Source organism: Lethenteron reissneri, chromosome 49 (assembly GCF_015708825.2).
Source record: "Lethenteron reissneri isolate LAM-NWPU_2019-01 chromosome 49, ASM1570882v1, whole genome shotgun sequence".
Lineage (NCBI taxonomy): Eukaryota > Metazoa > Chordata > Hyperoartia > Petromyzontiformes > Petromyzontidae > Lethenteron > Lethenteron reissneri.
Window position 1 is genome coordinate 6,135,962 of NC_083827.1, and position 27,301 is coordinate 6,163,262.

General features: G+C 50.8%; 1 protein-coding gene across 1 annotated transcript in view; it reads left to right on the forward strand.

Annotated features, from left to right (window-relative positions):
• PARD6B (par-6 family cell polarity regulator beta) overlaps positions 1–27,301 on the forward strand; it is a 61,763-nt gene that overhangs the window by 22,915 nt on the left and 11,547 nt on the right. The window contains exon 2 of the mRNA XM_061571916.1: positions 6,610–6,832. Coding sequence (XP_061427900.1) covers positions 6,610–6,832 — 223 coding nt within the window. The remainder of the gene's footprint in view (positions 1–6,609; positions 6,833–27,301) is intronic.

Below are 27,301 nucleotides of genomic sequence, written 5' to 3' on the forward strand. Positions count from 1 at the left end.
CCCGGCCGGGTACGGGTAGCCGTTCCCTACCCGTACACGTACCCTACCCGAAATGAGTGACAAACGGCTACTCGCCAGTGACTCACGGCCTACCCGTACCCGTACCCAGCCGCACCAGGGTCGCAAACGGCTACCCGTACCTGTACCCGTACCTGGCCGGGTACGGGTAGCCGGGTATCGGGTACGGTACGGGTATCGGGTACCCGGTTGTGACCTCTGGACCACGTACGTTCATAGGGTGAGCCGGTGAGACTCGCATAGCCGCTTGTGATCGCCAACCTGCACATAGACTCGCATGGAGACCCTGCGGACACAAGTAGGGAGACTCGTAAGCTTGCATGAAGACCATCAGACTCGCAACGGACAGAGTTGTTGGGTTCTCAAGTGTAGAGAAGGTTGATTGACAGCGAGAGCCCATTTGGGATAAAACTGGGAACGAGACAAAACAGTAGTGCCAGTTTGAGGGGGTGGATGCTGGCTGTTGAGTTGACCATCGATTAACCAGCATGCGATTATCCGGCTGCTTGCAACATTATCAACATCATCATCCGGCGGTCCCGGCCCAATCCGGCGAAACCGGCAAAACCCGCTCCAAAGGCTGCTACCAAGTCCCGCGATCGACACCCTGTGTGCTTGGCAAAAACAAAGTAGCTTTGCTTGATTTCAGTGTTAAATATTATATACAGTACATTATACACTACATACAAGGAAAACAATTACAGTATCGCACGTAATGTACATCACCCCATGCAGAGTCTTCGAGATTGGAGTGGTTAGTACGGTACAGTAAATACGGTAACTTTTTGCAGTAGGATATTTTTTAGTCTTTTTAATTATGGCAATTTAATCTAGTAAATGAATTTAAAACACTAAGAAAACATATAACACAACAGCAAAAAAACTATATGCAAGAATGTGCAAAAATAAGCTCTTCGAAATAATAATGATGGAGTGATTATCCGGCGTTTTTGAAAATCCTGTGCCCCCCGAAGCCACCGGATAATCCATGATCTACTGTAGTAGTGTAGCATGTATTGTAGTGTATAGTACAGTGTATAATAGTGTAGTGTATAGTGTAATATGAATGTTGAACTTCTTTCGCATCGTACGTAGCTAACCGTGCTAATCGGAGGTTGTCTCCATGGGTACCTGAGTAGATGTCTCAAATTCCAAGCATGCACTGCTCTCTATGCCTCTTTAATCAGTTGCACTTATTGATTCTTGTTATCTTTACTCAAGTCTGGCAGTATAATCCTGCAAAGTGTTCAAACTAAAAGTAAGAGTTTTAACTTTTTTTGATGTTTCCAAAGCCTTGTTTCAGTGTCCACAGCGCTGTTTAAATCGCATCATCAAACTATTGAGAAAAGTAAAGCGAAGCTTGGGCAGGACACGTCCCCCCGAACCGCCCGATTAGCACGGTTGGCTTACGCAAAGCAGCTCAACGTACAAACGTCATGGCGAGAAGGGACGCTGGTCAAACATTTATCACGGAGTGGCAGCCCAAGGGACGGGACGCGGGCCCCTAGAGGACGTCTCACCGATGAGACGGAGCGATGAGATCACGTCATAACCGCGAGGGCCGCTGGGATGGAATTGCCCTCGATGTTTCGGTGCTCGCCCAAGCGTGCGAGGGTCAAAGGCCGCGGCTTGAGAATCGGGGCGGGCGGGCGGCCGAAAACTCCTGCCATCGACGAATACAAATTTTCGGAGCCCTAACCTTTTGAGCCGCTGCTCGTTCGGCGTTAATGATCCGTGTCGCATTTTTTTCTTCTTCCTCAAACTTTCTGTCGGTCCACCTGCCCCCTAGCCATTAATGATTGACAGTTTATACGACGGTGACTGGCTGCCTCTCGAGAGAGGGCTGAGATTTTTTTTCACTTCGCGTCATTTGCCCATACCTTTGACTCAGAGTCATTTCCGCTCGGATGTTGATTGCTTGAAGAGCGCACCTTGAAAAAAAAACATGACCAATCCCCCCCCTAGTCGCTTGGAGCGACTATTTAAGCTGGGATGGAGGGGGGAAGAGCGCCTTGACAAAATAATTTGCATATCAAGACAGACCTGTTCTCCACCTGAAGACGGCTGCTTGCGTTGTGGCCGAAACGTCGTGAGAATTATTTTGTTATGTTTTATTTTTATTATTTTATTATTTCCCTTCTACGTGACTTTACCGAAAGAACCAAGAAGATAAATCCCTGCAGTCACGAAAGCTTTAAATCGAAAAATGCTCCTGGGTTACCAAACCCCTTTCGGCAAGATGCAGTGACTAGCCGTGGTGAAGTGTGGTCAAAGTGCCGCTCTCACAAGCGGCACCGCACGTGCGCGCGAGGCCTGCGCCCAGACATGGAATTTACAAAGAGGCTATAAATGACGATTATGATTGTTGTTGTATACTCTCGGGTCTCACAAACATTTGTGGCTGTAAAATTTCGAATTAAAGCATTCATCTTCTTGGTTCTTTCGGTAAAGTCACGTAGGTAAAGAAAATAATAAATACATAAAATTTCGATTTAAAGCTTTCGTGACTGCAGGGATTCATCTTCTTGGTTCTTTCGGTAAAGTCACGTAGAAGGGAAATAATAAAATAATAAAAATAAAACATAATAAAATAATTTAATTTCGATTTAAAGCTTTCGTGACTGCAGGGATTCATCTTCTTGGTTGTTTCGGTAAAGTCGCGTAGAAGGTAAATAATAAAATAATAAAAATACAATTCTCACGACGTTTCGGCCACAACGCAAGCAGCCGGCTGCTTACGTTGTGACCGAAACGTCGTGAGAATTGTATTTTTATTATGTTTTATTTTTATTATTTTATTATTTCCCTTCTACGTGACTTTACCGAAAGAACCAAGAAGATTTGTGGCTGTAGTTCAAATGGAGATAAATGTGTGCAGCGCTTCTCGACAAAGGGAAGAGTTTGCAAGCGTTGCAAGTCTGTTTCGCCGCCTCGGCCAGTCATGCACGTACACACTTTTTTTTTACATGTGACTATCGTTTTTATCTTGCTATTTTTTTGCCATAAGGAACCACTCGGTGCTTGGCACGGCGTGTGCGGCGCGAGCCTGAACTCGTGATGTTGGCTTCGGTCGAGCACTGCGCCACCGCTCCAATCTCATTGCTGGGCCGGTGTTGGTGGTGGTGGTGGTGTTGTTGTTGGTGGTGGTGACTACACACGTGGCTGCCTGTAATCCAGAGCTGTCGAGGCAGCAGCAGCGAGGGGGTGGTGTTGGTGGATCACCGCACACAGATGTTGACAAACTCCCTTCCCGCTGGCGTTGAACAGGTGGCATACCCTCGCTCGCCAGGAGAAAGCAGTACAGCAAAAGTGGACGCCCATCTGTTCCATCTGTATGGGGATAGAGTGTTGCCCCCTTGCATTTGTGTTGGGTTTTCTATGGGTGCTCCGGTTTCCTCCCCACATGTAAATACTCACTAAATGGCTGATAACACCTCCATGTGTATTTAGAGGTCTGCAGAGCTTGGAGGTGCCGCAGGGATTGAGCGCTGGCTTCCCGCGTGGCTGCGTTCCTGTCTGTGTTGTTCCTACTCCTCGTGCCTCCGAGTCGTCCTCTCTCCCTCTCATTGTTATTCACTCAACTCGTGTCAGACTCGAGCACAAAGCCCTTGGTGTGTGTTTACAAAATAAGAGCCGTTTGCTTATAATCTTTTAATCTTGTGCTAAGAATACAGTGCCTTTCTTACTTATATTTGTGCCTTATGTTGTTCTGTTAAGTTGATATTCTTCTTTATTTTATGCCGTGATGTGTTTTTTATTCGATGCACATGTCGTGAACCCAGGGCTTCCTTGACAGAGATTATTTTTAATTGTTATATATTTTTTTATGACGCTTGTGTACATTTTTTACATTGAGTCTCAAGACTCGTTTTGTTCAGGAGGGTCCTGCCAAATATTTTTCGGTGGGGGGGCGATGTTTCTACGTATGTACGTTGAATTTCTATGTACGTTGAATTTCTTTGTATGTTGTACTTCTTTGCATGTATGATGAATTTATTTCTATGTACGTTGAACTTATTTGGATGTATGTTGAACATATTTGGATGTACGCTGAATTTCTTTCGCACTGTACGTGGCCAACCGTGCTCATCGGACGTGCGGGGGAAAGAAAGAAACTAAACACAAAAAGCAGGTCTCGATAAATGAGTTTTCAATCTATTAACGCCAATTGACTAAGTATCAGGTCTTTTTTTCATCACTGGGATGTGTTTGCCAATACTGGGTACATTTAAGGGTTTGTTAGCAACGGGAGGAAACTTGAGAAGCTGGAAGAAACCCATGCAGAACAGGAGGGAGAACATACAAACTCCAGAGATAATGGATACCCTAGTCGGGAATCAAACCTAGGCCTTCCTTGCCGTGAGACGCAAGTAACTGGTCACTTACACTATGAGACCTCCTTTACCAGTGGCAAAATATAGTAATAGGTTTTTACCCTTTCAACTGGTACAAAAACTGACACCTTTATACAAGGCATCATGTTTGCAATAACCACAACACAAGCAGTCAAAATGCAAACAAAAAGAAACAACAACCAGTTGAAAGGGTAAAAACCTATTACTATATTTTGCCACTGGTAAAGGAGATGTCTCATAGTGTAAATGTTTACCCCGAGCTCTCAATACTCTGATAGTGCGCTGTCTTTGAGTTGTGTACACCATTTGGCGTCATCTGGTCCAACACCAATGGAGACTAGGCTCTAAGAAAAGCTGTCTTGGGTGTGGACCAATCAACTTCAAGGACAGTGCATATCATTATCATCATCAGAGTTGTTTCTTTTTGTTTGCATTTTGACTGCTTGTGTTGTGGTTATTGCAAACATGATGCCTTGTATAAAGGTGTCAGTTTTTGTACCAGTTGAAAGGGAAAAAATCTATTACTATAACTGGTCACAGTGTCACTTGGAAGATGCCTGTGGCTAGTTGGATGTAATTTTCCTTCGTTGGCGTGATTATTTTTTAGTTGGCATTATGGCTTTTCAGTGTCATTGCTATGATCAGCACCTCCGATTATCACGGTTGGCTACGTACGGCGCGTACGAACATACGAGTCGAAGTATTGCGCCACCCTGCCGCCCAAAGTCTAGGTCTCATTGAACTTAAGTGTGGGACTTTCTAACTTAGCACGTCAATGATTCACAAGCGAATCGATGAATTGTCAATTTTGGGGGTCGGGATTTGAATTCAGAATGTAAAATAAATCCGGCCAGTTTTTACCATTTCATCTTTATTGTTCCACTTTTAATTTCAGCATTTTTTTTTTTTACAATTTTGTGGTCCATATTGTTGGTTCTTTTGGTAAAGTCACGTAGAAGGGAAATAATAAAACATGAATCCCTGCAGTCACGAAAGCTTTAAATCGAAAAATGTTGTGGTCGCTTCGTTAGCCTAAGTAAGTGGAACCTTCGCATGTGCCAGCCTACGTTTATTTAATAGCATTTTAGGAACCATTAGTGGCTCACTTTGCATACTCTTTGCACACAATTATTACTCGCGAGTGGTGTAGTGCTGGGTGGGAGATAAAATAATGACATGCCTAATTAGCTTATACATTTTATCTTCTGCATACAATTTGCATAATCGTAACGAATGGATTCTCGCACGCGCAAATTGCATGCCACGAATTAGAAACCTGAGCGATTTCAACTGATCAATCAATCTTTATTTTTTATACATATATGTAAACAAAAATACCTCGAACACCATTCGTCAAGAAGTGAATAACAGCGGGGCGTTTTGAGCAACGGTCTTAGCAGACACTGAGAGCGAGAGAGAGAGGCCAGCCCCGAGTAGATTGAGAATCGGTCAACCTCCCTGTCCTCCCCGTGCTGTGAACACTGCCGATTGGGTCAACCTCGCCGACCGGGATGCAAACTCGCAACCATCGCAATCGCGAGCCGCTCTCGCTCTTACCGCTGAGCCGGCCTGGCCACCTGGCTCACCCAGAGAGAGAGGCCCTCTTTGTGTGGATCCCCTTGGTCGTCTTCCGTCGTCACACTGGGTCAGAGGTCGCAAACGGGTTTTGATTCCTTACCCGTACCCGTACCCGGCCGCACCAGGGTCGCAAACGGGTACCCGTACCCGGCCGGGTACGGGTATCGGGTACCTGACTGCGACCTCTGGGATGAAGCCATGTTGCAGGCGTGGGTGGGTTTATTCTAGGAACTTGAATTGTGAGAAGAGACAAGACGTTGGGAAATGAGTGACAAACGGTTACTCACCAGTGACTCACGGCCTACCCGTACCCGTACCCGGCCGCACCAGGGTCGCAAACGGGTACCCGTACCTGGCCGGGTACGGGTAGCCGGGTATCGGGTAGGGTACGGGTATCGGGTACCCGGTTGCGACCTCTGCACTGGGTTCTACGCGCGTACTCGGACTCGCGAGCGCAAACGATCGACATCGGGCGATGCCATCCGCCGGTTTGAAATCGCGTGGTCGTCGGCGCCGCTGCCCCTGCACCTCCGATTAGCGCGGTTGGCTGCGTATGGCGCGAAGGAAGTTCAACGTACACACCTGCAAGCACCACTAGCTCAGCGTCCCTCTTAGTCTCTCGTCTGCCGTCCCTCTCCGTCTCCCCGCCTTTGCGTAGTTCGAGGCGGAGTTCCGCCGCTTCTCGCTGGCGCGCTCGCGGCCCAGCTGCTACGACGAGTTCTACGAGCTGCTGCGCCTCGTGCACTGCGCGCCGAGCGCCGAGCTGCTGGTGGGCTACGCCGACGTGCACGGGGACCTGCTGCCCATCAACAACGACGACAACTACCTCAAGGCGCTGTCCACCGCCGCGCCGCTCCTCCGCGTCATCCTCCAGCGCAAAGGCGAGTCGGTGACGGTGGTGGGGGTGGTGGGGGAGGGGTGGTGGGGGGGGAGGGGGGGGAGGGGGGGAGTCACTCGGCCCGACGGCAGCATCGTCGTATCTTAAAGCTTTAAAATCGCATCGCATAGTGAAAAAATAATACGCTTTCATGAAAAAATAATATGGTAGAGTGAAAAAAATAATATGGTATAGAGAAAAAATAATATGGTATAGTGAAAAAAATTGTTTGATATAGAGAAAAAATTATATAGTAAAGTGAAAAAATAATATGATATAGAGAAAAAATTATATGGTAAAGTGAATACATATGGTATAGTGAAAAAATAATTTGGTAAAGTGAAGAAAAAAAATATGGTGAAGGGAAAAAAGAATACGGTGAAGTGAAAAAATAATACGGTACAGTGAAAAAATGTTATGGTGAAGTGAAAAAATAATATTGCCCAACGATCCATCCATTCATCCGTTACTCATTCAGGCTCAAAAGGGTGCTTGGCTTCTGAGAATCTGGTGAGATCCGGTGCGTGCTGTACCGGTGATTTGGTCATCGGCCAGTGGCCGTGCTGAGTCACAAAATCCAGTCCGCGGTCACCTTGGCGCCCCTACTAATCCCTTTCGTGTCCAATCCCCGGCCACGATCGCAAAAACAAGAGTTTTGTTTGCAGCTAAAAAGGGACAACTCTTGCTCTCCCGTGTTTAATGGCGGCTTAGAAATGAATCACGCAAGCGTGTTATTTCGGGGGCGAATGTTGCCGAAGCCGCTGTGAGACACGGTGTCTCTCTGTGTGTGTGTGGGTGTAGTTGGACACGACCTCCAAAGAGTAGCCTGGCACGTTATGTAAACATTAGCCAAGAGGGAGATGACGGCTGCGGCTGTTGCTGGCCACCCCACCCCCGGCCTTCATAGGTGTTCGCAAACAGCACTTGCCCCTGCAGTCTGTTAAGGCTACATGGGGGGGTCTTTGTCTTTTTGTGGGTGTGAAGCTAACAGCACTTGCTCTAACAGCCTGTTAAAGACTTATGTGGGGTATCTTTGTCTTTGTAAAGCAGTGTTGACTTTGGCGAGGTCCGATCCGTGACCCTCCCCTAGGTCAACTCAGCCTTAAATAGTAATTGGGGAGACAACGGTGGCCGGGCGTGGCAATGGCCACTCACCTCCTTTGTGTGCTGTGCTGGCCTTAATAGGTGCTAGCTAACAGCACTTGCCCCAAACAGCCTGTGAAAGGCAAATATGGGAGATCTTTATAAAACAGTGTGTCCGTGCGGGGTGCGATTGCAACAACGGTTATCGCGCCGCGCTACGAACCCAATAACCTCGGTTTGATTCCCGCTCACGGCCAAGAAACTGCGACGAATATCTGAACCGGTTCTGGGCATCTGCCACGTCAACCGAGCCTTAAATTGAGCGCCTGGCGCAAAGCGTCGTCGTCATTCAAGAGGCGCCGCACGGTCACGTCACGAACCCGCTCGCTTGCGCGATCCACCAACCGTGAGCTGCCGCTGTCGCCGCTCGACGTTAAGTTTTTTTGCGACGACTCTGTCGTTGGCCTCGCCGCCGCGCGCCGAACAGCAACCTCCTTTGTGTGCGCGGTCAAGTTGTCTCGGTGGCAGCACGCCGACGCTTCGTTGTCATCTTTCGGAATTCAATAAACCTTGTTGCTGGGTGACGCGATGGGGCTCGTAATTGGCCGTGTCCGGAGCCACTGAGCTGGCACCGTCAATGCGGCTTTCGGTCACCACTCCCCCCCGCCGCCCCCGTTTTCCGCAATTAAACCCGAGAGGTTGGAGCGAGTCGATGAGAAAAGAAAATGCAGTTGCGTTAAATTTTTTAAAATAAACCGTAAAGTTGGAACGTGAACGGCAACGACGGCACATACCTGCAACGCTCGCATCTCTCCCTTGATCTAGAAAATCTGGACACCGTTATTTCCGTTTTAATTATAGCCCCGACTTGGTTGAGATGCTGTAATATATAATAATTATTATTTCCGAGTCCCCCTTTTGTCAAATCGATCTTGGTTGCAGGGCCTCACGCGCACTCGCGTTGCCGCTTTAGAGGGGTACTTTGACTATACTTAACGACAGCGGGTCAGTGCATCTTTCCGAACGGGGTTTGGTAACCCAGGAGCAGTTCAGATGTCACTCCACACGCATGTTAGCTCTGGCCGGGTATCGAACTGGGGATCTGGAGGTGGCGGCTGGGGTGGTAACGGTGGTGCGATGGTTCGTGCGCAGTGCTTAAATCCCGGCCACCTGTTTTCGATTTTTAGACCACCGCTAACATCAGTGGCGAGTTATATCTGAACCAGTTCTGAGCTAGAAGAAAGCCCTTTGACTGACACGGTTTACAGAGGCCTTTATGCAGTAGTGATTTTAAAGAGCTTTAAGTTATTAATGCGTGTGCTTATCATTTTTATTTTTACAAAGGAGAATGTAAATTATTTGTTGTTGTTAACATTATGCAAGTTTTTATTCACGTTATGTGTTACAAGCCAATAAAAAAAAACACATGACAGAGAGAGGGTTTAAAATTCCTCCTCGTTTCAATCTCACGAGCAAAGCGTTTACCCTCGGCTCGCTGGAACGGATAATCTGGCGCTGGTGATGCTGCCGAGAGAATAGTGATAAAATGTTTTGAGACGTTACAGACATCCCCTTATCTCGTGTGCAATATATTTACCCCGCTTGTTTATCGTCAAATGCCAGAATTCCTGAGATCATGGAGTTCTTGCTTAGCTCTTGGGCAGCTGCGTCTCTCGTCGTCAGCACTTCTCAAGGGGGCTCGCTCTTCTCTGATGTGTCCGACGTTTCACTCCGCGGTGCTGGGAACTTCTTCGGTTTCCCCCCCCGCCCGCCGCCCGCCCGCTCTACGTGTGGCGCGAAACGTCGGACGTCGTCCCGGACAACACCGCGCGGTACTAGCCGGAAGCACGCCGGGTGAAGCCACGCGCCGCAAAGCAGGAATGAGACTAATCCTCGTCCATTTTTTTTTTTTGCTCCTGTCCTGTTGAAACAAAGTCAACTTGAAAGTTTGCAACGGCGAAAAACCGCCGCGACGACAAACTAAAAACCCCCGCTGATTGTGGTCGCACCCCCACTCACTCGCGGCGATTCGGAGAAGCGGGGGGGGGGTGTAGGGTTAGAGTTCGATTTGAGAGACGTCGTTTTTGTTTGCTTGTCGTCGTCTAATTTCGACAACTTTCCAACTCGCGCTAATTAACGGCGTCGATGGTCCCCTTTGGCTCCATCCGTCCGTCATTGGGGGTCATGGGTAACGCCCGTCCAGTGCAAGCCAATAGACGAATGAGACTTTAACATGAAGTTGCGTCTCTCTGTTTTAATCTAAGCAGAACACGGTACTGTGTATGTGTGTGTGTGTATATATAGTGGGGAGCGGTAGTGTAGCGGTTAGCGTGCTGCGCTACGAACCCGGCGACACGGGTTCGATTCCCGTTCACGGCAAACACGTGGTGACGATTATCTGAATCGGTCCTGGGCCTCCCCAAGGTCGACTCAGCCTCAAATTAGTACCTGGTGCGGTGTGTAAACATCGCCACTAAGGAGGCAAAGGCGGTCGGGCGTGGTGCTGGCCACCCACCCCCCTCGTGTACCGTTCCGGCCTTCATAGGTGCTCGCTAACGGCACTTGCCCCTACAGTCTGTTAAGGCTATATGGGGGATCTTTGTGCATATATTTAAGGTTTAAAATAGGCGATGTTTCTAAAATAGGCGATGTTTCTAAAATAGGCGATGTTTCGGCAGTTGCTCTTGTTGTATTTACAACCACACTGGCTGGCTGTTTATTAATTCTCTCCTTTTCATTGGGGGGTGAGGTTGCGGGGTGGGTGGGGTTGCAAGGTCGGGAGTTGCGGGGAGAGGGCTGAATTTAAAAGTGGCAGGTTAATGACCAGAGTCTCAGTTTTGCTAAAGTTTCCCGGATATTAGTCTGCAAATCTAGTTGAGCATTACCCCCGCTTCCCTGCTAGAGCACCAATTTCCGTTGGCAGCTCCTGAGCAGGTGATTTAAGTGAATCGTTGGGTTGTTCTTAATTTAGAACTCTCAGGGAGGGCGTGAAAGCATTGGCCAATTTAACGTCTCGTCTCCTATTCACGGAGGCCTGGTGTCACACAACAACAACCCCCATTCGCCACTAAGTTGCGGTGACGTCACCACGGCGCTTGTGCCAGGCCATGTGCACGTTAAGACCACGTAAAGTGTCGAACGCCCGCCGGCAGGAGGTCACGGGGCAGACCCAGGTACCACGGGTCGACTGACCGAGACGACTGGTCAATGCACCACCTGTGCCCCCTTATTGTGCTGTGTTTTAGCCGCCCGGCGCTCCGCTCGTTGTTGTGGTGTCACACAGGCACACATACGCACACGCGGAGGCCTGGTGTCACGCAAGCAGCGCATTACGAGTCGCAACGAGGATGAAAGATCACGGCTTGCGCACCGATTCCGTCGGATCTCCCCACGTTTTCAATTGGCTCTCACGGGGTTGGGGGGAGAGGCGAGAAAACAACGTTTGGATGTTTGCAGAATTATTATTTCATTCACTGGCTTTTTATTGGAAAGTATACTTGTCGAATACCCCCTCCCCGGCCGGTATTCATGAGGCTGAAGTTACAAACGGGCGAAGCAACTTTATACTGAAATTGCGTTGGGTATTGGATCATCGTTGTGAGCGTTCTATCAATAGCCCTCCACCCCCACCATGGAATTTATTACTCCATTCTTTGGAATGTATTCTTTAACGGTGATTTATGTTTGTCCATTATTTTTCACTTTTCAATACGGATTTATATGCTCGTCATTGGGCCGTCACTGTTTTTTTGCCTGTATCTTTCTGCTTTTTGTTCTTTTGGGGACCTGAGTCACTCACAAATGAGACTATTCCAGCAGCGTCACCGGTATTGGCCAAACATCCCGATTCTGAAACGTTCCCTTGCATATTACTCGACTGGCATTGCACCGGAGCCATTTGCAGGCGATCATAATTCCTTGTTGGTGGGGCCCACGAGAGGGAAATTGGAACCATTCAAGAGCTGTGCCACTGTGAGGTGGCTACCCACAGGTAAATAAAAGCATCTGGTTCAGGACTCACAACTACTGGGCGGAGTGGGGGGGGGGGGGTTGGAGGATCCCCTCCTGAAATTAACGAGTCTCAAGACTGCGCCAAAGTTTTCCCGGGGTAAACACCGAGCGTCACTGCTCAGGGCTTCGGGCAAAGCAAGACGGGTGTTGAACGAGAGCCAATTTTCTTTTTTCTGATTCGGGGAAAAAATATATATAAACAAATATTTCAAGAGCCGCAATGCATTCTTGGCGAATATACGAGAGACGGTGGTCCTTCATGAGCCGCATGGTAAACTGGACGACTTCCATGGTGAACTGGACGACTTCCATGGTGAACTGGACTTCCATGGTGAACTGGACTCCCATGGTGAACTGGACGGCCATGGTGAACTGGACTGTCATTATGAACTGGACTTCCATTGTGAACTGGACTGCCATGGTGAACTAGACTTCCATGGTGAGCTGGACTCCCATGGTGAACTGGACTCCCATGGTGAACTGGACGGCCATGGTGAACTGGACTCCCATGGTGAACTGGACGGCCATGGTGAACTGGACTGTCATTGTGAACTGGACTGCCATGGTGAACTGGACTCCCATGGTGAACTGGACGGCCATGGTGAACTGGACTGTCATTGTGAACTGGACTTCCATGGTGAACTGAACTGCCATGGCGAATTGGATTCTTATGGTCAGACGTTAGCAACCAAAATTACAAGGAGAGACATTTTATTTTCGAATTTCTGTAGCGTCACCAGTCCTTAAAGAGGCACCGCGTGCGGCTCCGGAGACGGGCAGGTTGCCCCAACCCCTGATCATCATGGTCAACCCAAATAATAATGCTAACAATTCCGTAGCACGCAAAACTGTGATTTCCCTTTTCGTTTACGAGCGATGGGCAAAGACCGGAGGCTTGCCCCCCCCCCCCTCGCGAGGCGGCTAAAAAGACAAAACCAGACAAAAGCGTTTTTGACGCCCGATTTTAAATTAATATCTTTGAATTTTTTATTTTAATCGCCCGGCGGCGTTTCATCTTTCGGCACGCGGCGCCGGTTTGCGGGAGCGCGGCGCCACTTGTAGGGAATCGCTCGGTCCCAGCGAGGTGTGAACCAGGCGCCTGAGACAGTTCCAGCGACAACATTGACGGCTGCTGCTGCTGCATGGCGGCTGCATCGCTGCTGCATCGCTGATGCTGCTGCTACATCGCTGATGCTGCTGCTGCATCGCTGATGCTGCTGCTGCATCGCTGCTGCATCGCTGCTGCTGCTACATCGCGGCTGCTGCTGCTACATTGCTGATGTATCGCTGATGCATCGCTGCTGCTGCTACATCGCGGCTGCTGCTGCTACATTGCTGATGCTGCTGCATTGCTGCTGGTGTTTGCTGCTGCTGCTGCATTGCTGCTACTACATTGCTGATGCTGTGGTGCTGCTGCTGTTTGCTGCTGCTGCATCACTGCTACTGCATTTTGCTGCTGCTGCTGCATCGCCGCTGCTGCTGCATTCGACTGCTGCTGCATCGCCGCTGCTGCCGCCGTTTTGAGGGCCCCATTGCCGCTTACCGCAGCTACGTGGGAGACCCCGCGGCGAGTGCCGTGCGTGAATAGAGCGACGCGCCGTGTTGTTCTTGCCAAGGCTCCAGCGCGATCGTACAGAAACAACGAGAGAGAGAGAGACCGCCGATCGCATGATTTGGCACAAAACTAATGGGGTAGCAGCAGCGGTTAAATGTGTCGTCAAAAGGACCGCGTCTGATTTCGTACGGATATTAATAGTCTCGTACATCAGTGAGTTTTAACAGTGTGAAGGAAATGTTCGTACGTGCAGGTGGTTATAAAATTATGTCCCCAACATTGACACACAATGGTCCACGCTTGGAAATTGAACTGGCCCACGACGCAAGGACTCTGGCTCACCATCTCATTCTTTCACCGACTTTCCAGCCCACCTCACAATTCGTTTCACGCAACCAACCATTTAATCAGCCACTCCCCAATCCACCAACCCACCACCTGCCAACACACTCAGCACTCGCTCACCCTCTCACTCACTCAACCACCCACTCACTCAACCACCCACTCACTCAACCACTCACTCACTCAACCACCCACTCACTCACTCAACCACCCACTCGCTCACTCAACCACCCACTCGCTCACTCAACCACCCACTCACTCACTCAAGCAGCCACTCACTCACTCAACCACCCACTCACTCACTCAAGCAGCCACTCAACCACCCACTCACTCAACCACCCACTCACTCAACCACCCACTTACTCAACCACTCACTCAACCACCCACTCACTCACTCAACCACCCACTCACTTACTCAACCACCCACTCACTCACTCAACCACCCACTCACTCACCACTCAACCACCCACTCACTCACTCAAGCAGCCACTCGCTCAACCAGCCACCTGCTCACTCACTCAACCACCCACTCACTCAACCACCCACTCACTCAACCACCCACTCACTCAACCACCCACTCACTCACTCAACCACCCACTCAACCACCCACTCACTCACTCAACCACCCACTCACTCACTCAACCATCCACTCACTCACTCAACCACCCACTCACTCAACCACCCACTCACTCAACCAACCACCCACTCACTCACTCAACCACCCACTCACTCACTCAACCACCCACTCACTCACTCAACCACCCACTCACTCACTCAACCACCCACTCACTCACTCAACCACCCACTCACTCAACCACGCACTCACTCACTCAACCACCCACTCACTCAGTTAACCACCCACTCATTCAGTCAACCACCCACTCACTCACTCAACCAGCCAATCACTCACTCGCACAACCAGTCACTCACTCAACCACCCACTCAACCAACCACCCAATTACTCACTCAACCACATCCAGCCGCCTGCTCACTCACTCAAACACCCACCCACTAACCCACCCACTCATCCACTCAAGAACCAACCCACCTACTCACCCGCCTACCAACCCACTTACCCACCCACCTACACAACTACTCCTTTACCTTCCCACTCACATACCCGCTGACTCAAACACTCGACCACCTCGCTCCCGAACCACTCGCCCACACCACACGCACCACTCATCCACCACATATTCCCATCATGCAAGCCCAAACTCATTCCCCACCAACACGCAACCGGCGCTCGCTCGCTCGCTCACTCGCTCGCTCGCAAGCACACACAAGCAGATATTCACAAGCCCGACAGGCTTTCCGGTTTAACCTGTCGCGCGCACGACTTCATTTCATAACTTCGCGTCTTCGTGAGACCGCATCCTGGTCACACTTCAGTGAGTAAGGGAGGGGGGGGGCTGAAGCTGGGCTTGTGGTGGAGCGGAGGGAATGGAGGTGGAGGGAGGTGGAGGGTTGGGCGGAGCCGCGGTTGTCACTGGGAGACGCTGCTGGTTTTCTCCGCGAGCCCTACGTCACGCTCACCTGAGCCGCATTCCGCGCGCTCCTACGGCCGTCAGCTGTGGGGGTGCGTTGGTGGTGGTGGGTCAAGAGTCGGAGGCAAGGTCTTGCGTAACAGCGGCCATGCATCAGTCCCCCATTGACTCGGCAGCAGATTCGTTTTAGCCAGAGTTTGGATGTACAGAAGCATTGGTTTGTGTTGGTTTTTTTACGGATTTTAATTGTTGTAACGATAGTGATTTGTATTATTGCGCGTGCTATACGAGAGCCCTGCCAAGCTTTTGCAGTCAGCAGCAACGTTGCTTTGCATCGTCCCAATTGATTAATCTGCAGGTACATTTTCAGCACGTTGGACTTTTGACCGTGACGAATAAAGTCGTGACAGTGATGTAGGTGGCATACCACGGTGGCTAGGAGATGTTAACCACCTTCCCTGGTATACAGGAGGTCGTGGGTTCGATCCCGACCCTGACACCTATTTATTTGGAGTTTGCGTGTGTCACTCACTCTCTCTCTCTTCCCGTGGTCGCGTGGCGTTTTCTCCGGGTCCTCCGTTTTTTTCCCCTCCATATTTGTAATCAACACGTGTTTAGAGTGTTTGGTTACTCCTATAAGTTGCCATTTGATAAACCACTTTTTTGAGCTATCATTAGTGGCCAGGTCGCTTCTGAAAAAAGAGCTGTATCGCTCAGTGGGCCTTACCTGGTAACATTTTAAACGTAGCTTTTTGTTTAGTCTAATTAGGTAAAGGCACAGCCCCTGCCACGAGAGTGACCCCCGGGGGTCACTTGTGCGAGCGACTCGTCCCCCGGTCTCTCGAACCTTCTCACCTGGTTTAACAAAAATCACTCTAATCTCTCGCTGGCTCGCACGCTGCCTCTCTGCTGGCGCAAGCATCCCCACGAGAGGAACTCGAAGGAAGCCCCATTGGGTTTGCTCTTCCCGCACATCTGGGTCAGACGGGAGTGCCCATATTATAATCCCCACAAGAGTTGGGGGGTTACCCACACGTCACCCAGAGGTCGCAACCGGGTACCGGGTACCCGATACCCGTACCCTACCCGATACCCGGCTACCCGTACCCGGCCGGGTACGGCTACCCGTTTGCGACCCTGGTGCGGCCGGGTACGGGTACGGGTAGACCGTGAGTCACTGGTGAGTAACTGTTTGTCACTCATTTCCCAACGTCTTGTCTCTTCTCACAATGCAAGTTCCTAGAATCAACCCACCCGCGCCTGCAACGTGGCTTCATCCCAGAGGTCGCAATCAGGTACCCGATACCCGTACCCTACCCGTACCCGGCCGGGTAGGGTAGGGTACGGGTACGGCCGGGTACGGGTACAGGTACACGTTTGCGACCCTGGTGCGGCCGGGTACGGGTACGGGTAAGGAATCAAAACCCGTTTGCGACCTCTGGCAAACGGTGGACTCGCCGGCGCACTCCAGTTTGCACGCAGCCGTCGCCTTCGCAACAGCAGCAGAAGCAGCAGCACTGTACGGCCTCTTATCGCACCGCAAAGCCGCTGGGGTGCCGTAACAAGCTGGGAAAGCCAGTCGCGCGACCGAGGCTCCTCGTGGAGAAAAGAAACAAATAGAAAAAAATAGTTGTCATTTTTTTTTCAAATATCTGTCGCCTCCACAACCACACCCCCCCGCACCCATTTGATTTCGGTGGGTTGTCACCGTGGCGACGTATTTGTTCGCGTTTTGATGTATTCAGGTAGAGGTGAGATGAGATTTTATTTAAATTTTGTTCCGCTACGAATAGCACATGTGGGGGGGCCGGGCACTGTCGCTGTGCTGGCCGCACATGGGTCAATTAACATTTTGATAGTAATTCATTAGAGTCGCAGTGCGATTGTAAGTTCAGCTCACATTGCCGCTCGAAGTCCCGAGCGACTACACCGTTCGCGCGAGCGATGAGGTGGAGCTCACCTTCTGTTTACAGCCCGCACCCCCCCCCCCGAGCCGGTGGTGGACATTCCTCGTTCCTATGGCAGGGGTCGAGTTTCTCCACACGACAACCAGTGTTTACATTGCCACGCGCGGTGGTACTAATTTTATCGACCCCAGAGGGATGATGGATTTGAACTCGCCTATACCCCGTTCAGAATATTTATTTATACGGAAGGAATCCGATGAGCTTTAAAGCTCTTTTTTACAGATATCAAGTAGATTTCCGTTGTTGGGTCTGTGAGCCATGCAGCGTCGTCTCCCTCCCTCCCTGTCCTCCCTCCCTCCCCTTCCTCCCTCCCTCCCCTCCCTCTCCCCCCCCCCCACCTCTCCCCGCGCCCCACCAGCCGTGCTCCACGGCTCCCTCCTGAGTGGGAGGTGTCGCCAGGTCTAATTGAAAAGGGTGCGATAAGAACAAGCAGCAGCGGCAACGGTGGCGGTGTTGGTGGCGGTGTTGGTGGGAAAGTGTCTGTTGACGGTGGGCCTCGAGGGAGCTCTGCGGTCGCGTTTAAAAACTTCGGAGTTTAGGGGACATTGTGCCGCCGCTTCTGCGGACGGATTTGTCTCCCCCCCCCCCCCCCCCTCTCTCTGGCTCTCTCCCCCTCGCTCGCTCGCTCGCTCGCTGCGTTGCGATGTATGTCTAACTTCTTTCCCCATCGTACGTAGGCCAACCGCGCGCGCTAATCGGAGGTGCGGGGGAAGGACAACAAACTACATACAAAAAGCAGTTCTAAAAAAATAGTTTACAATCTAGATGGTTTAAAAGTGCATAGCTCCCAGTGGCTTCCTGCTATCGGAAGGAAGAGCTTTCCAGACGGACGCAGAAGCGCACCCGAAAGCGCCGCGCGGTGCGGTGACCACCGCCTTTGTTCGATGGCTGTGCCAAAATCAGCCGTCGGTGCTGCTGCGAGGATGACCACCGGAGTTCACGTGACGCCGGTTTACGCTCCTTGGCGAGATCAGCGAGGTGTTGTGGTTCATGCGCGGTGAGCACGTTGTGTGCCGGTGCGTGCATGACCCCTTACGTAGGGGCTGCAGCGAGCGGCTCGGAAACGCAGAGCCGGCATGGCTGAGAAATCCTGCGTTCGATTCTGGGTTTCGACCGCTGTAATTTAAACCGGCTTCTCAAATGCAGTGAGTTTGATGGTCTCCGGTCGGTAACCAATAACCGTCCGTATAAAATGTATTTTTTTTACTCAATTTGCCCATATTACGTCCGGGTTATGCAAAAATATATATTGGGCTGTCATGCGATGAAGGTTTATTTTTGCTGAGGTGTTGGATCGGAATCCAGGCAGCGACACCAGATTAGCTACATGTTCTCAAGATGACTCGCGCTGACATCCTGGGTTTCTGTCAAGAGACGCTGAGATGTTCTGGATTAGTGTCAAGGGTAACTGAGGTTCCTGCTAGTTTTTTCGAGTCGTTGAATCGTCGGGAAATCCTGAGGTTTGAATGCTGGGGCAGTCAGTGGAGGTGGCCGGGTGGCTGAGGTCAGAGTTCAGAGATCGCTGATCCGGCTGCCTGCTGTTAAAACCGGGTTTGTGTTTAGAGGGCACCGAAGTGGCGAGATTTGAACTCCTTCCACTGGTACGGGGTTCGATCCCAACCCCTGACGCCTGCTGTACATTTGGAGTTCGCATGCCTCTCTCGTTCCCAGTGGCCGCGTGGATTTTTCTCCGGGTCCCCCGTTTTTTTTCCCCTCCCACATTTACAATCGACGTCACGTGTTTCGAGTTTTTGGACAGCTGCTATAAATTGCCCACGTGATGATAAGCCCACTTCGTTGAGCTATCATTTGTGATAGCCAGGTCGCTTGTGAAAAATATTGCTTTCTCGCTCAGTGGGCCTCGCCTAAATAAATAGTTTATAGAGACCTCTTCATAACAGAAGGAAACTGCAGGCTGAGGTGACCGATAAGGCCCGGGGAAGGTTTTGACAAACACCTCTGGATGAGCAAGCACTTTGCCCTGGGGGAGGAATGTACGCAGGAGATTCCTCGCTGTGGAGGAGGAGAAAGAGGAGGAGGAGGAGGTGGAAGGAGGGGGCCGTCGTTTGGCAGGCCCAGTGCTCTCTTATCTACCCCCCTCCCACCCATCGACCCCCCCCCCACCTCCCCCTCCTCCACAGCCGTTAACCATTAACGCAGCACACGTGATCGTTATGGTTTTAGTGGCGGCAGGCAGTCGTGATAGAAGACGTCAGGCCGGTGTGGAAGAGTAGGCCAAGTAACTTCTTGTTTGGAGGCTCTCTTTTGAGCTCTGGCGCAGGTTCCTTACCTGCAAGCGGTGGTGCGAGCCGGGAAGTTGCAGGGCTGCACCTGTGCACTGCACTTTGAAGTTGATGACCCCCCACCCCCTTCCCTAGTCAACATCAAGTGGGGAGTGATATTCGAACCGATTCTGGGCCATCTCTTTTCACTGGCCTGCGATGAGTAGCGAAATATGGTCAAAACAACTTCCATTGACCAGTAATGTGTGGAGATGCCTTCATCCAGCAGTGGATTGACAAAGGTTAGCAAGTACACATTTTTTGTGATCTTTTGCCATGCAATGATTCATCCTCCAGCTATTCTGCGAGTAATCAGATTGTCTTCCACACGAAGCCAAACACTCAATTCGTGGAAAATGGACCTGTGCATCCACGGAGGAGGAGGGTTGGTGGCTCGCGCACATGCTGTGTTGTGTGAAACTCCCTTTCCGTGAGCGGCAAGGTGCCAGTCCGTAGGCTTGCCAGGAGAAGAAGACGGTACAACAAAACGTCGACTCCACTTGTTCTTTCTAGATTTGAAGTTTTCGTGACTGCAAGGATCCATACTCTTTGGTTTTTTCAGTAAAGTCACGTAGGTTAAAAAAAAGAAAAACAAATACATTTAATCGCGACGTTTCGGAGGCAACACAAGCTTCCGTCTTCAGGTGGAACCGTCGCAGCAAAATTACTGATACAGCAAAATTACTGAAACAGTAATTTTGCTGTGACGGTTCCACCTGAAGACGGAAGCTTGTGTTGTCTCTGAAACGTCGTGATTTCATTTATTTGTTTTTCTTTTTTTTACCTACATGACTTTACCGAAAAAACCAAAGAGTATCCACTTGTTCTGTCTGTGTGGGGATAGGCTGTTGCTCCCTCGCATGCGTGGGTTTTTCTTCGGGTGCCACAGTGGCGAGATGTTAACTACCTCGCCTGATATACAGCAAGTTGTGGGTTCGATCCCGACCCTTTTGCCTGTATATTTGGAGTTTGCGTGTCTCTTTCTCTCCCCGTGGTCGCCGTGGATTTTTATCCGGGTCCTCCGGTGTTCCCCCTCTACACTTAGAATAAACAACGTGCATTTATAGTATTTAGCTGCTATACATTTCCACACGATGATGATGAACCACTTTGTTGAGCTACCATTTGTGATAGTCAGGTCGCTTCTGAAAAAAAGAGCTCCATAGCTCGGTGTGGGGCCTTACCTGGTAAAATAAAAACGAATTGTATTCCAGTTGTGCTCACAGCATTATCGTGAGACAAATCATCCATTCAGGGACCCTATCAGAGCAGTGCAAGCCTTCGATTTAGAGAACGGGCCGCAGAAGCGGATATCGCAGAGCCGCTTCTCTCTCAAGCCACCTCTGGTGCATCAGTCGAGGGCAGCACGGGTTCCCACCGCCTCCGAGGGTCATGTTCACCGCGTGACATTCCAACCGAAAATGAGTAAATCTCGGAGATTTGAAGCTTTCGTGACTGCAAGGATTCATATTCTTAGGTGTTTTCGGTAAAGTCACGTAGGTAAAACATTAAAATTAATAAAAGTAAAATAAAATAAAAATCACGACGTTTCGGAGGCAACACGGTTCCACCTGATGACGGAGACTTGTGTTGCCTCCGAAACGTCGTGATTTTTATTTTATTTTACTTTTATTAATTTTAATGTTTTACCTACGTGACTTTACCGAAAACACCTAAGAATATAAATCTCGGAGCTTGAATTCTGCCGCATGAGAGTGCAGAGCGAAATTGAAAAGAAGTCTTTGGTGACCGGACTGAGCCCATCGACTCCGGTTTGCCCACCTCTCGCCGTGGCAGTGTTAATTATTCATTTTGTTGGTGATTTCACTCGGCTGGGGCGGGGGGGGGGAATGACCTTCCTGCGAACGTTCACAATTGTGAGACGCGGCGTTAAAGGCAAAGGCTTCCGCGTCCGTGCCAGGCTCTGAGACCGAAATGAACGCTCTACGAACCAGCGCTTTGGGGCTCCGTTGGTGGATCGTTGCAAACTAAAAACGAAACTTTTTTATTTTACCAGGTAAGGCTCACTGAGCTACCTGGCCACCACAAATGTTCGCCCAAACCAAGTGGATTGCCATAACGTGGTAATGTATCGCAGCCCGACACTCTCAACACGTGATGTTGATTATAAAATGTGGAGGGGAAAACAGGAGGACCCGGAGAAAAATCCACGCGACCACGGCGGAGACAATGCAACCTCCAAATATACAGCAGGCGTCAGGCTCGGGGTCGAACTCGCGACCTCCCGTATGCCAGGCGAGGTGGTTAACACCTCGCTGCCTGTGTGGTGCGACGGTGTCGAGATTGCCTTGTCTTCCGCTCAGGTGTGCTTGTATCCCACCTTCCACTGCCCCCGCTGGAATTCATTAACTCCGTGTGTGCCGTGGCCTGCACCAAAAAAAGAATTGCCTCACCTTGTTATGTTGGCATGCGGCGAGCGCGCGCGTGCCCGTGTGCCGATGCCGTTGCGGCTCAATTAAAATGCAAATGCACGCCACTTAATATTTCGCGAAATTCGCCGTCGTACGTCACGCCGGTTTTATTCTGCCGACGGTCTTTTTTTCCTCTTTGTCGCCGTCGCGCTTTGACAGCGTGCGCGCACGTAACAACCCACCCTCCCCCCCGACATCGCATGAAAGCATCAAATAGATTCTGTATTTTTAAACCAACCCCCCCCCCACCGTGCCCCCCCCCCCCCCGAGTCTTCTACCGCAACGCCAACGCCGCTCGTACCTGGAACAATTTTGCCTCTCTCTCGCAACTTTTTTTTACATTCCGTGTAAGATATATATAAAAAAAAATTATCCTCCTTAAATCCACATTTTTTTTATCCTGTTGTGCCGTATTGGTGTCGTTGCTATGCCCCCCGAAAAGTCCAATTGGGATCTCTCTTTTTGGAGAAGTTTTCAGACCCTTCGTGTGAACGAGAACAGCCCACGGGAGGTGGATGTGTCACATGTCACGCCGGGAACTCGACATCAGAGAATTGGCACTTTTCCCCCAGCCCGCCCTGCCACACAGAGCACTGCACCTTCTGTTCTGCTATCACCACAGCGTGTTGTTCTCACAATGCGAATTGGGTTATACAACGCGATGGAACACATTCGGGAGCGCTTTTTTTTTTGTTGATAACGCGGAATGCGAATTGGAAATAACGCAATCGAGCGAACGGAACTACACCGCAGCGCAAGTCGGAATAAGCGGGCGTAACGTCCGCCTCGGCGTAGCATCGCACGAGGCATTGGGATACTGCTTGATGCTTCACCAGCCTTTTTGTATTCTTAGGTTTTTTCGGTAAAGTCACATAGGTAAAAAATGTAAATTAATAAAAGTAAAATAAAATAAAAAATAAAAATCACGACGTTTCGGAGGCAACACAAGCTTCCGTCTTCAGGAGGAACCGTCACAGCCCGACAGCTGTATCAAGTAAATGAGAGATTACAGGAGATACCACTCCGTATATATAATGGTTGAGGGGGGGGGGGGGCCAGGAACGGCACACTTTTTATTATTATGGTAAGGTGCATAACAAAAGACTGAGCCTTTATTTGTCCGGTTTGCGTGCTGCGCTTTACCCGACGTTATTTATTACAACGTGATGTTTCCATAACGCGTTGTTCTTCAGGAACATCACTGCCGCGTTGCAGGAGAACGGACGGTAATGCTCGTCGCGTGACACACTCCATGCCGCTAAACCCTGGGACCCATCACCTCCCTCGGCGCTGTCTCTCTTCTCCCTCTTGTGTTTACCCTTTTAAGAAGTGCCCAGAAAAAAACCGCCCGAGAAACAAAAGTGATTGATGGTTGACATTAACCTGAAAAGAAAAACGCAGATTGCAATGTCAGGCATCCGTCACGTTCGGATTGGCACCGCTGATGGTTATTAGAAATCCCAATAATTCGAGTGGTCCTTTCGTCGGCAACCTTTCAACGAACGCCGGACAGCGCGCTCGGTAATCCAAAGTGAAAGAGCGAGAGAGATCGACGGAAAATCCCAAACCAAAACAAGGCACTCTCCTCTCTTATGGGAACGCATCCGGGGGGGGGGGGGGGGGGTATGTCCAGTGAAGAGATGGAGCGACGAAATCGGCACACGTGTGCGCGCGGGTTTTGCTCGGTGGATCGATCGTTGCGGACAGCGGCGGCTTAGGCAGGCCTTGATCCAGCAGTGGAATGACGATGATGTTCATGGACAGCCCCTCGTCAAGCCGCTGCGGGAGTTGTTTGACCGTACTTCTGGAAATTGTGAAATGGGGGAGCGTAGATGTCGGAGCATAGTGCAGTACAACAACAAATGTTGCCGCACAGTCCTCTGCTGACCACGACCTCGCTCCTGCAGCAGCCTGTGACAATCTGTTTTGTGATCACGTAACATAGGAACTGTGACGACCTGTTTTGGGCTCCACGGTGGAGAGATGTTAACTACCTCTCCTGGTATACAGGAGGGCGTGGGTTCGATTCCCCCGACCCTGACGCCTGCTGTATTTTTTCGGAGTTTGCGTGTCTCTCCCTGTGGTCGTGTGGCGTTTTCTCCGGGTCCTCTGGTTTTTCCCTCCCACGTTTACAATCAACATCACGCGTTTAGATTGTTTGGCCGCTATAAATTTCCACGCGATGATGAGCCACTTTGTTGAGCGATCATTTGTGATTGCCAGGTCGCTTCTGAAAAAGAGCTGTATAGCTCAGTGGGCCTTAGCTGGTAAAATAAAAGATAGTTCAGTTTTATTATATATAGCAGTCTCCGCTTTTGCACTCTCAAGGCTCAAAGCCTTTGTCGCTTCCATTACGGTGGACCTACCTGTTGCCAATTGTATACGGAAGCCGTGAGCAGATTTTCTGAGCGCAGATATGAAATGAGAGCTCTTGCTGAGCGGTGTAGCGGCTGGGTGTTCAGTCTGCCAGGAACAGGAATATAATAAGCCTCGACTGCCAAGGCAAAAGGGTGTTATGTACGATGGTGGTCATTTGTGAGTGTTGTGTATGTGTGCATTTACCAAAACAGGCGCAGTGCTGGCCAAACGCCCCCTCGTCTGCCACAGTTCCGGCCTTCATAGGTGCTACGTGCTAATGGCACTGGCCCCAACATTCTATTAAGGCTATGCGGGTGATCTTCGTCTTTGTTATTTACTGAAACACAGCAGGGGTGGCACAGTGAGGGGTACAGCTGGTGGATCTGCCAAGTCATCTCAGTCAGCCAACCCATGGCACCTTGGTCTGTCCCTTGTCCTCATGCCAGCGAGCCTTCGACACTTCACGTGGCCTCAAAGTGCACCTGGCCTGGCACAGGTGACGTCATGGGGACGTCATCGTCACTTAATGGCGGGTATTGGTATTGGCGGTGCTCGCTAAATGCACTTGCCCCAACAGTCTGTTGAGGCTATGCGGTGGATCTTTGTGGGCGGCGGTAGGAAAATACGCCCGGGTTCAATTCCCGGTCACGGTCAACATGAGCGATGAGTGATATCGGAACCAGTTCTAGGCCCTCCCCTCCTCAGGTTGACGTATCCTTGAATGAGCGGCAGGTGCGGTGCGTCAACACCGGCGCTGGGGAGACAAAGGTGGATGGGCGTGGTCGTGGAAACGTCACCCCCCTCGTGCGCTGTACCCGGTGCTCGCTTAACAGCACTTGCCCCAACAGTCTGTTAAGGCTATACGGGCGGTGGGGGTATTTGTAGCAATGTGACCGGTGTTCAAAGTGCACATCATCGCCAGAGGCCAATTATATCCGTAGTTAAGTCGATATCCTTTTGTGCTTTTGTAAATCCATTCCACGCGACTGACGCAAGCGTCTTTTTTAACTTCTTCCACGGTGATGCTAGAACAGATATGAATGAATCAATCAATGCATGAATGAAAGATGAGGAAGCATTCTGTCGAGGCCAACATTCTCAATCAGAAATCGTTCGCTTCTGCGCGGAGCTCTCGCTCGGGGTGATCGGGAAAAGCCTGTTGGAGCACAGGTCATAAAGCTATGTAGCGCTCAGCGTAATTTTTTGTTATTTTACCAGGCAAGACCCACTGAGCCGTATGTATCGCTCTTTTTCAGAACCGACCTGGCCAAAAATTAAAGCTCAACGAAATGGCTCATCACGTGGAAATGTAGCGCAGTCAAACACTCTAAACGCGTCACGTTGATTCTAAATGTGAAGGGGGAAAAACCGGAGGACCCGGAGAAAAATCTCTGCGACCACGGAAAGAGAAAGAGACACGCAAACTCCAAATATACAGGCATCGTCAGGATCGGGATCAAACCCACAACCTCCTGTACACCAGGCGAGGTAGTTAACATGTCGCCACCGCATCGCCCCTCATTCAAAGGGATGATCTCCGTCATAGTTCTGTGATATCTGGTTCCACGGGCAGAACTCGGGACACAAAAGGGTTGCACTGTTCATTGAGGGTTCCGAGTGATTACTGTGTCTCAGGACAGGACACCGATAGGACATCATTAGCCGCAATCATCATTAGCCACTACTGGATGAAGGTTTTCCAACGTCATCACCAAAACTCACGGTCCTGCAAAACTCACCGTATCGCGCGGCGCTTTCAGATGCGCTTCTGCGGCCGTCTGGAACGCTCTTCGTTACGATGTTAGGAAGCCACTGGGAGCTATGCACTTTTAAATCATCGTCTAGATTGACAAACTCTTTTCTTTAGAACTGCTTTTCGTGTTTGGTTTGTGTTGTCCTTGCCCCCGCACCTCTGATTAGCACAGTCGGCTACGTGCGGTGCGAAAAAAGTTCAACATACGTGTAAAGATCCACGCAGTGGCTGCGTGCCAGTTGATTGCATCGCTCCATCTCCGCCGTCAGCGGCCTGTCGTTTGCTCATCCCCCTCCCACCTTTACTGCCACTCCGTAGCTAGTCTCGACCAACGGCCTTCGTCCCTTCGAAATGGCGCGTCCTGCCTAAAGCCCACAATTGCCGACAGCACAATTGCAGAATAAATTGGGGGAAGAGCTTGCGTAGATTATATATATAGATATATAGGTATACTCTTTAAATGTCTCATTGCTCGCTCGTTTTCTGTGTGTCAAGCCACAGACTTTTTAATTCGCACCCCTGCACGCATATCGTTAACGCTCGGCTTGTAGCCTCCACACCTCCCCACCTCCGCACCTCCACACCTCCCCACCCCCCCTCCTCCCCACCTCCACACCTCCCCACTTCTGCACCTCCGCACCCCCCCACCTCCACACCTCCCCACCTCCCCACCTCTGCACCCCCCCACCCCCCTCTTCCCCACCTCCCCACCTCCCCACCCCCCCCACCTCCCCACCTCCCCACCTCCCCACCCTCCCACCTCCCCACCTCTGCACCTCCGCACCCCCCACCTCCCCACCTCCCCTCCTCCCCACCCCCCCTCCTCCCCACCCCCTCACCTCTACACCTCCGCACCCCCCCACCTCCCCACCTCCCCACCCCCCACCCCCCCACCTCCCCACCCCCCACCTCTTCACCTCTGCACCTCCGCACCCCCCCACCTCCCCACCTCCCCTCCTCCACACCTCCGCACCTCCCCACCCCCCACCCCCCCACCTCCGCACCCCCTCACCCCTCCACCTCCCCACCTCCTCACCTCCCCATCTCCCCACCTCCCCACCCCCCCACCTCCCCACCTCCCCTCTTCCCCTCCTCTGCACCCCCCCACCTCCCCACCTCCTCACCTCCCCACCCCCCCACCTCCCCACCCCCCCACCTCTGCATTCCTTCGCGCTGCTGCCCTCGTCATCCTAAAGACCCACC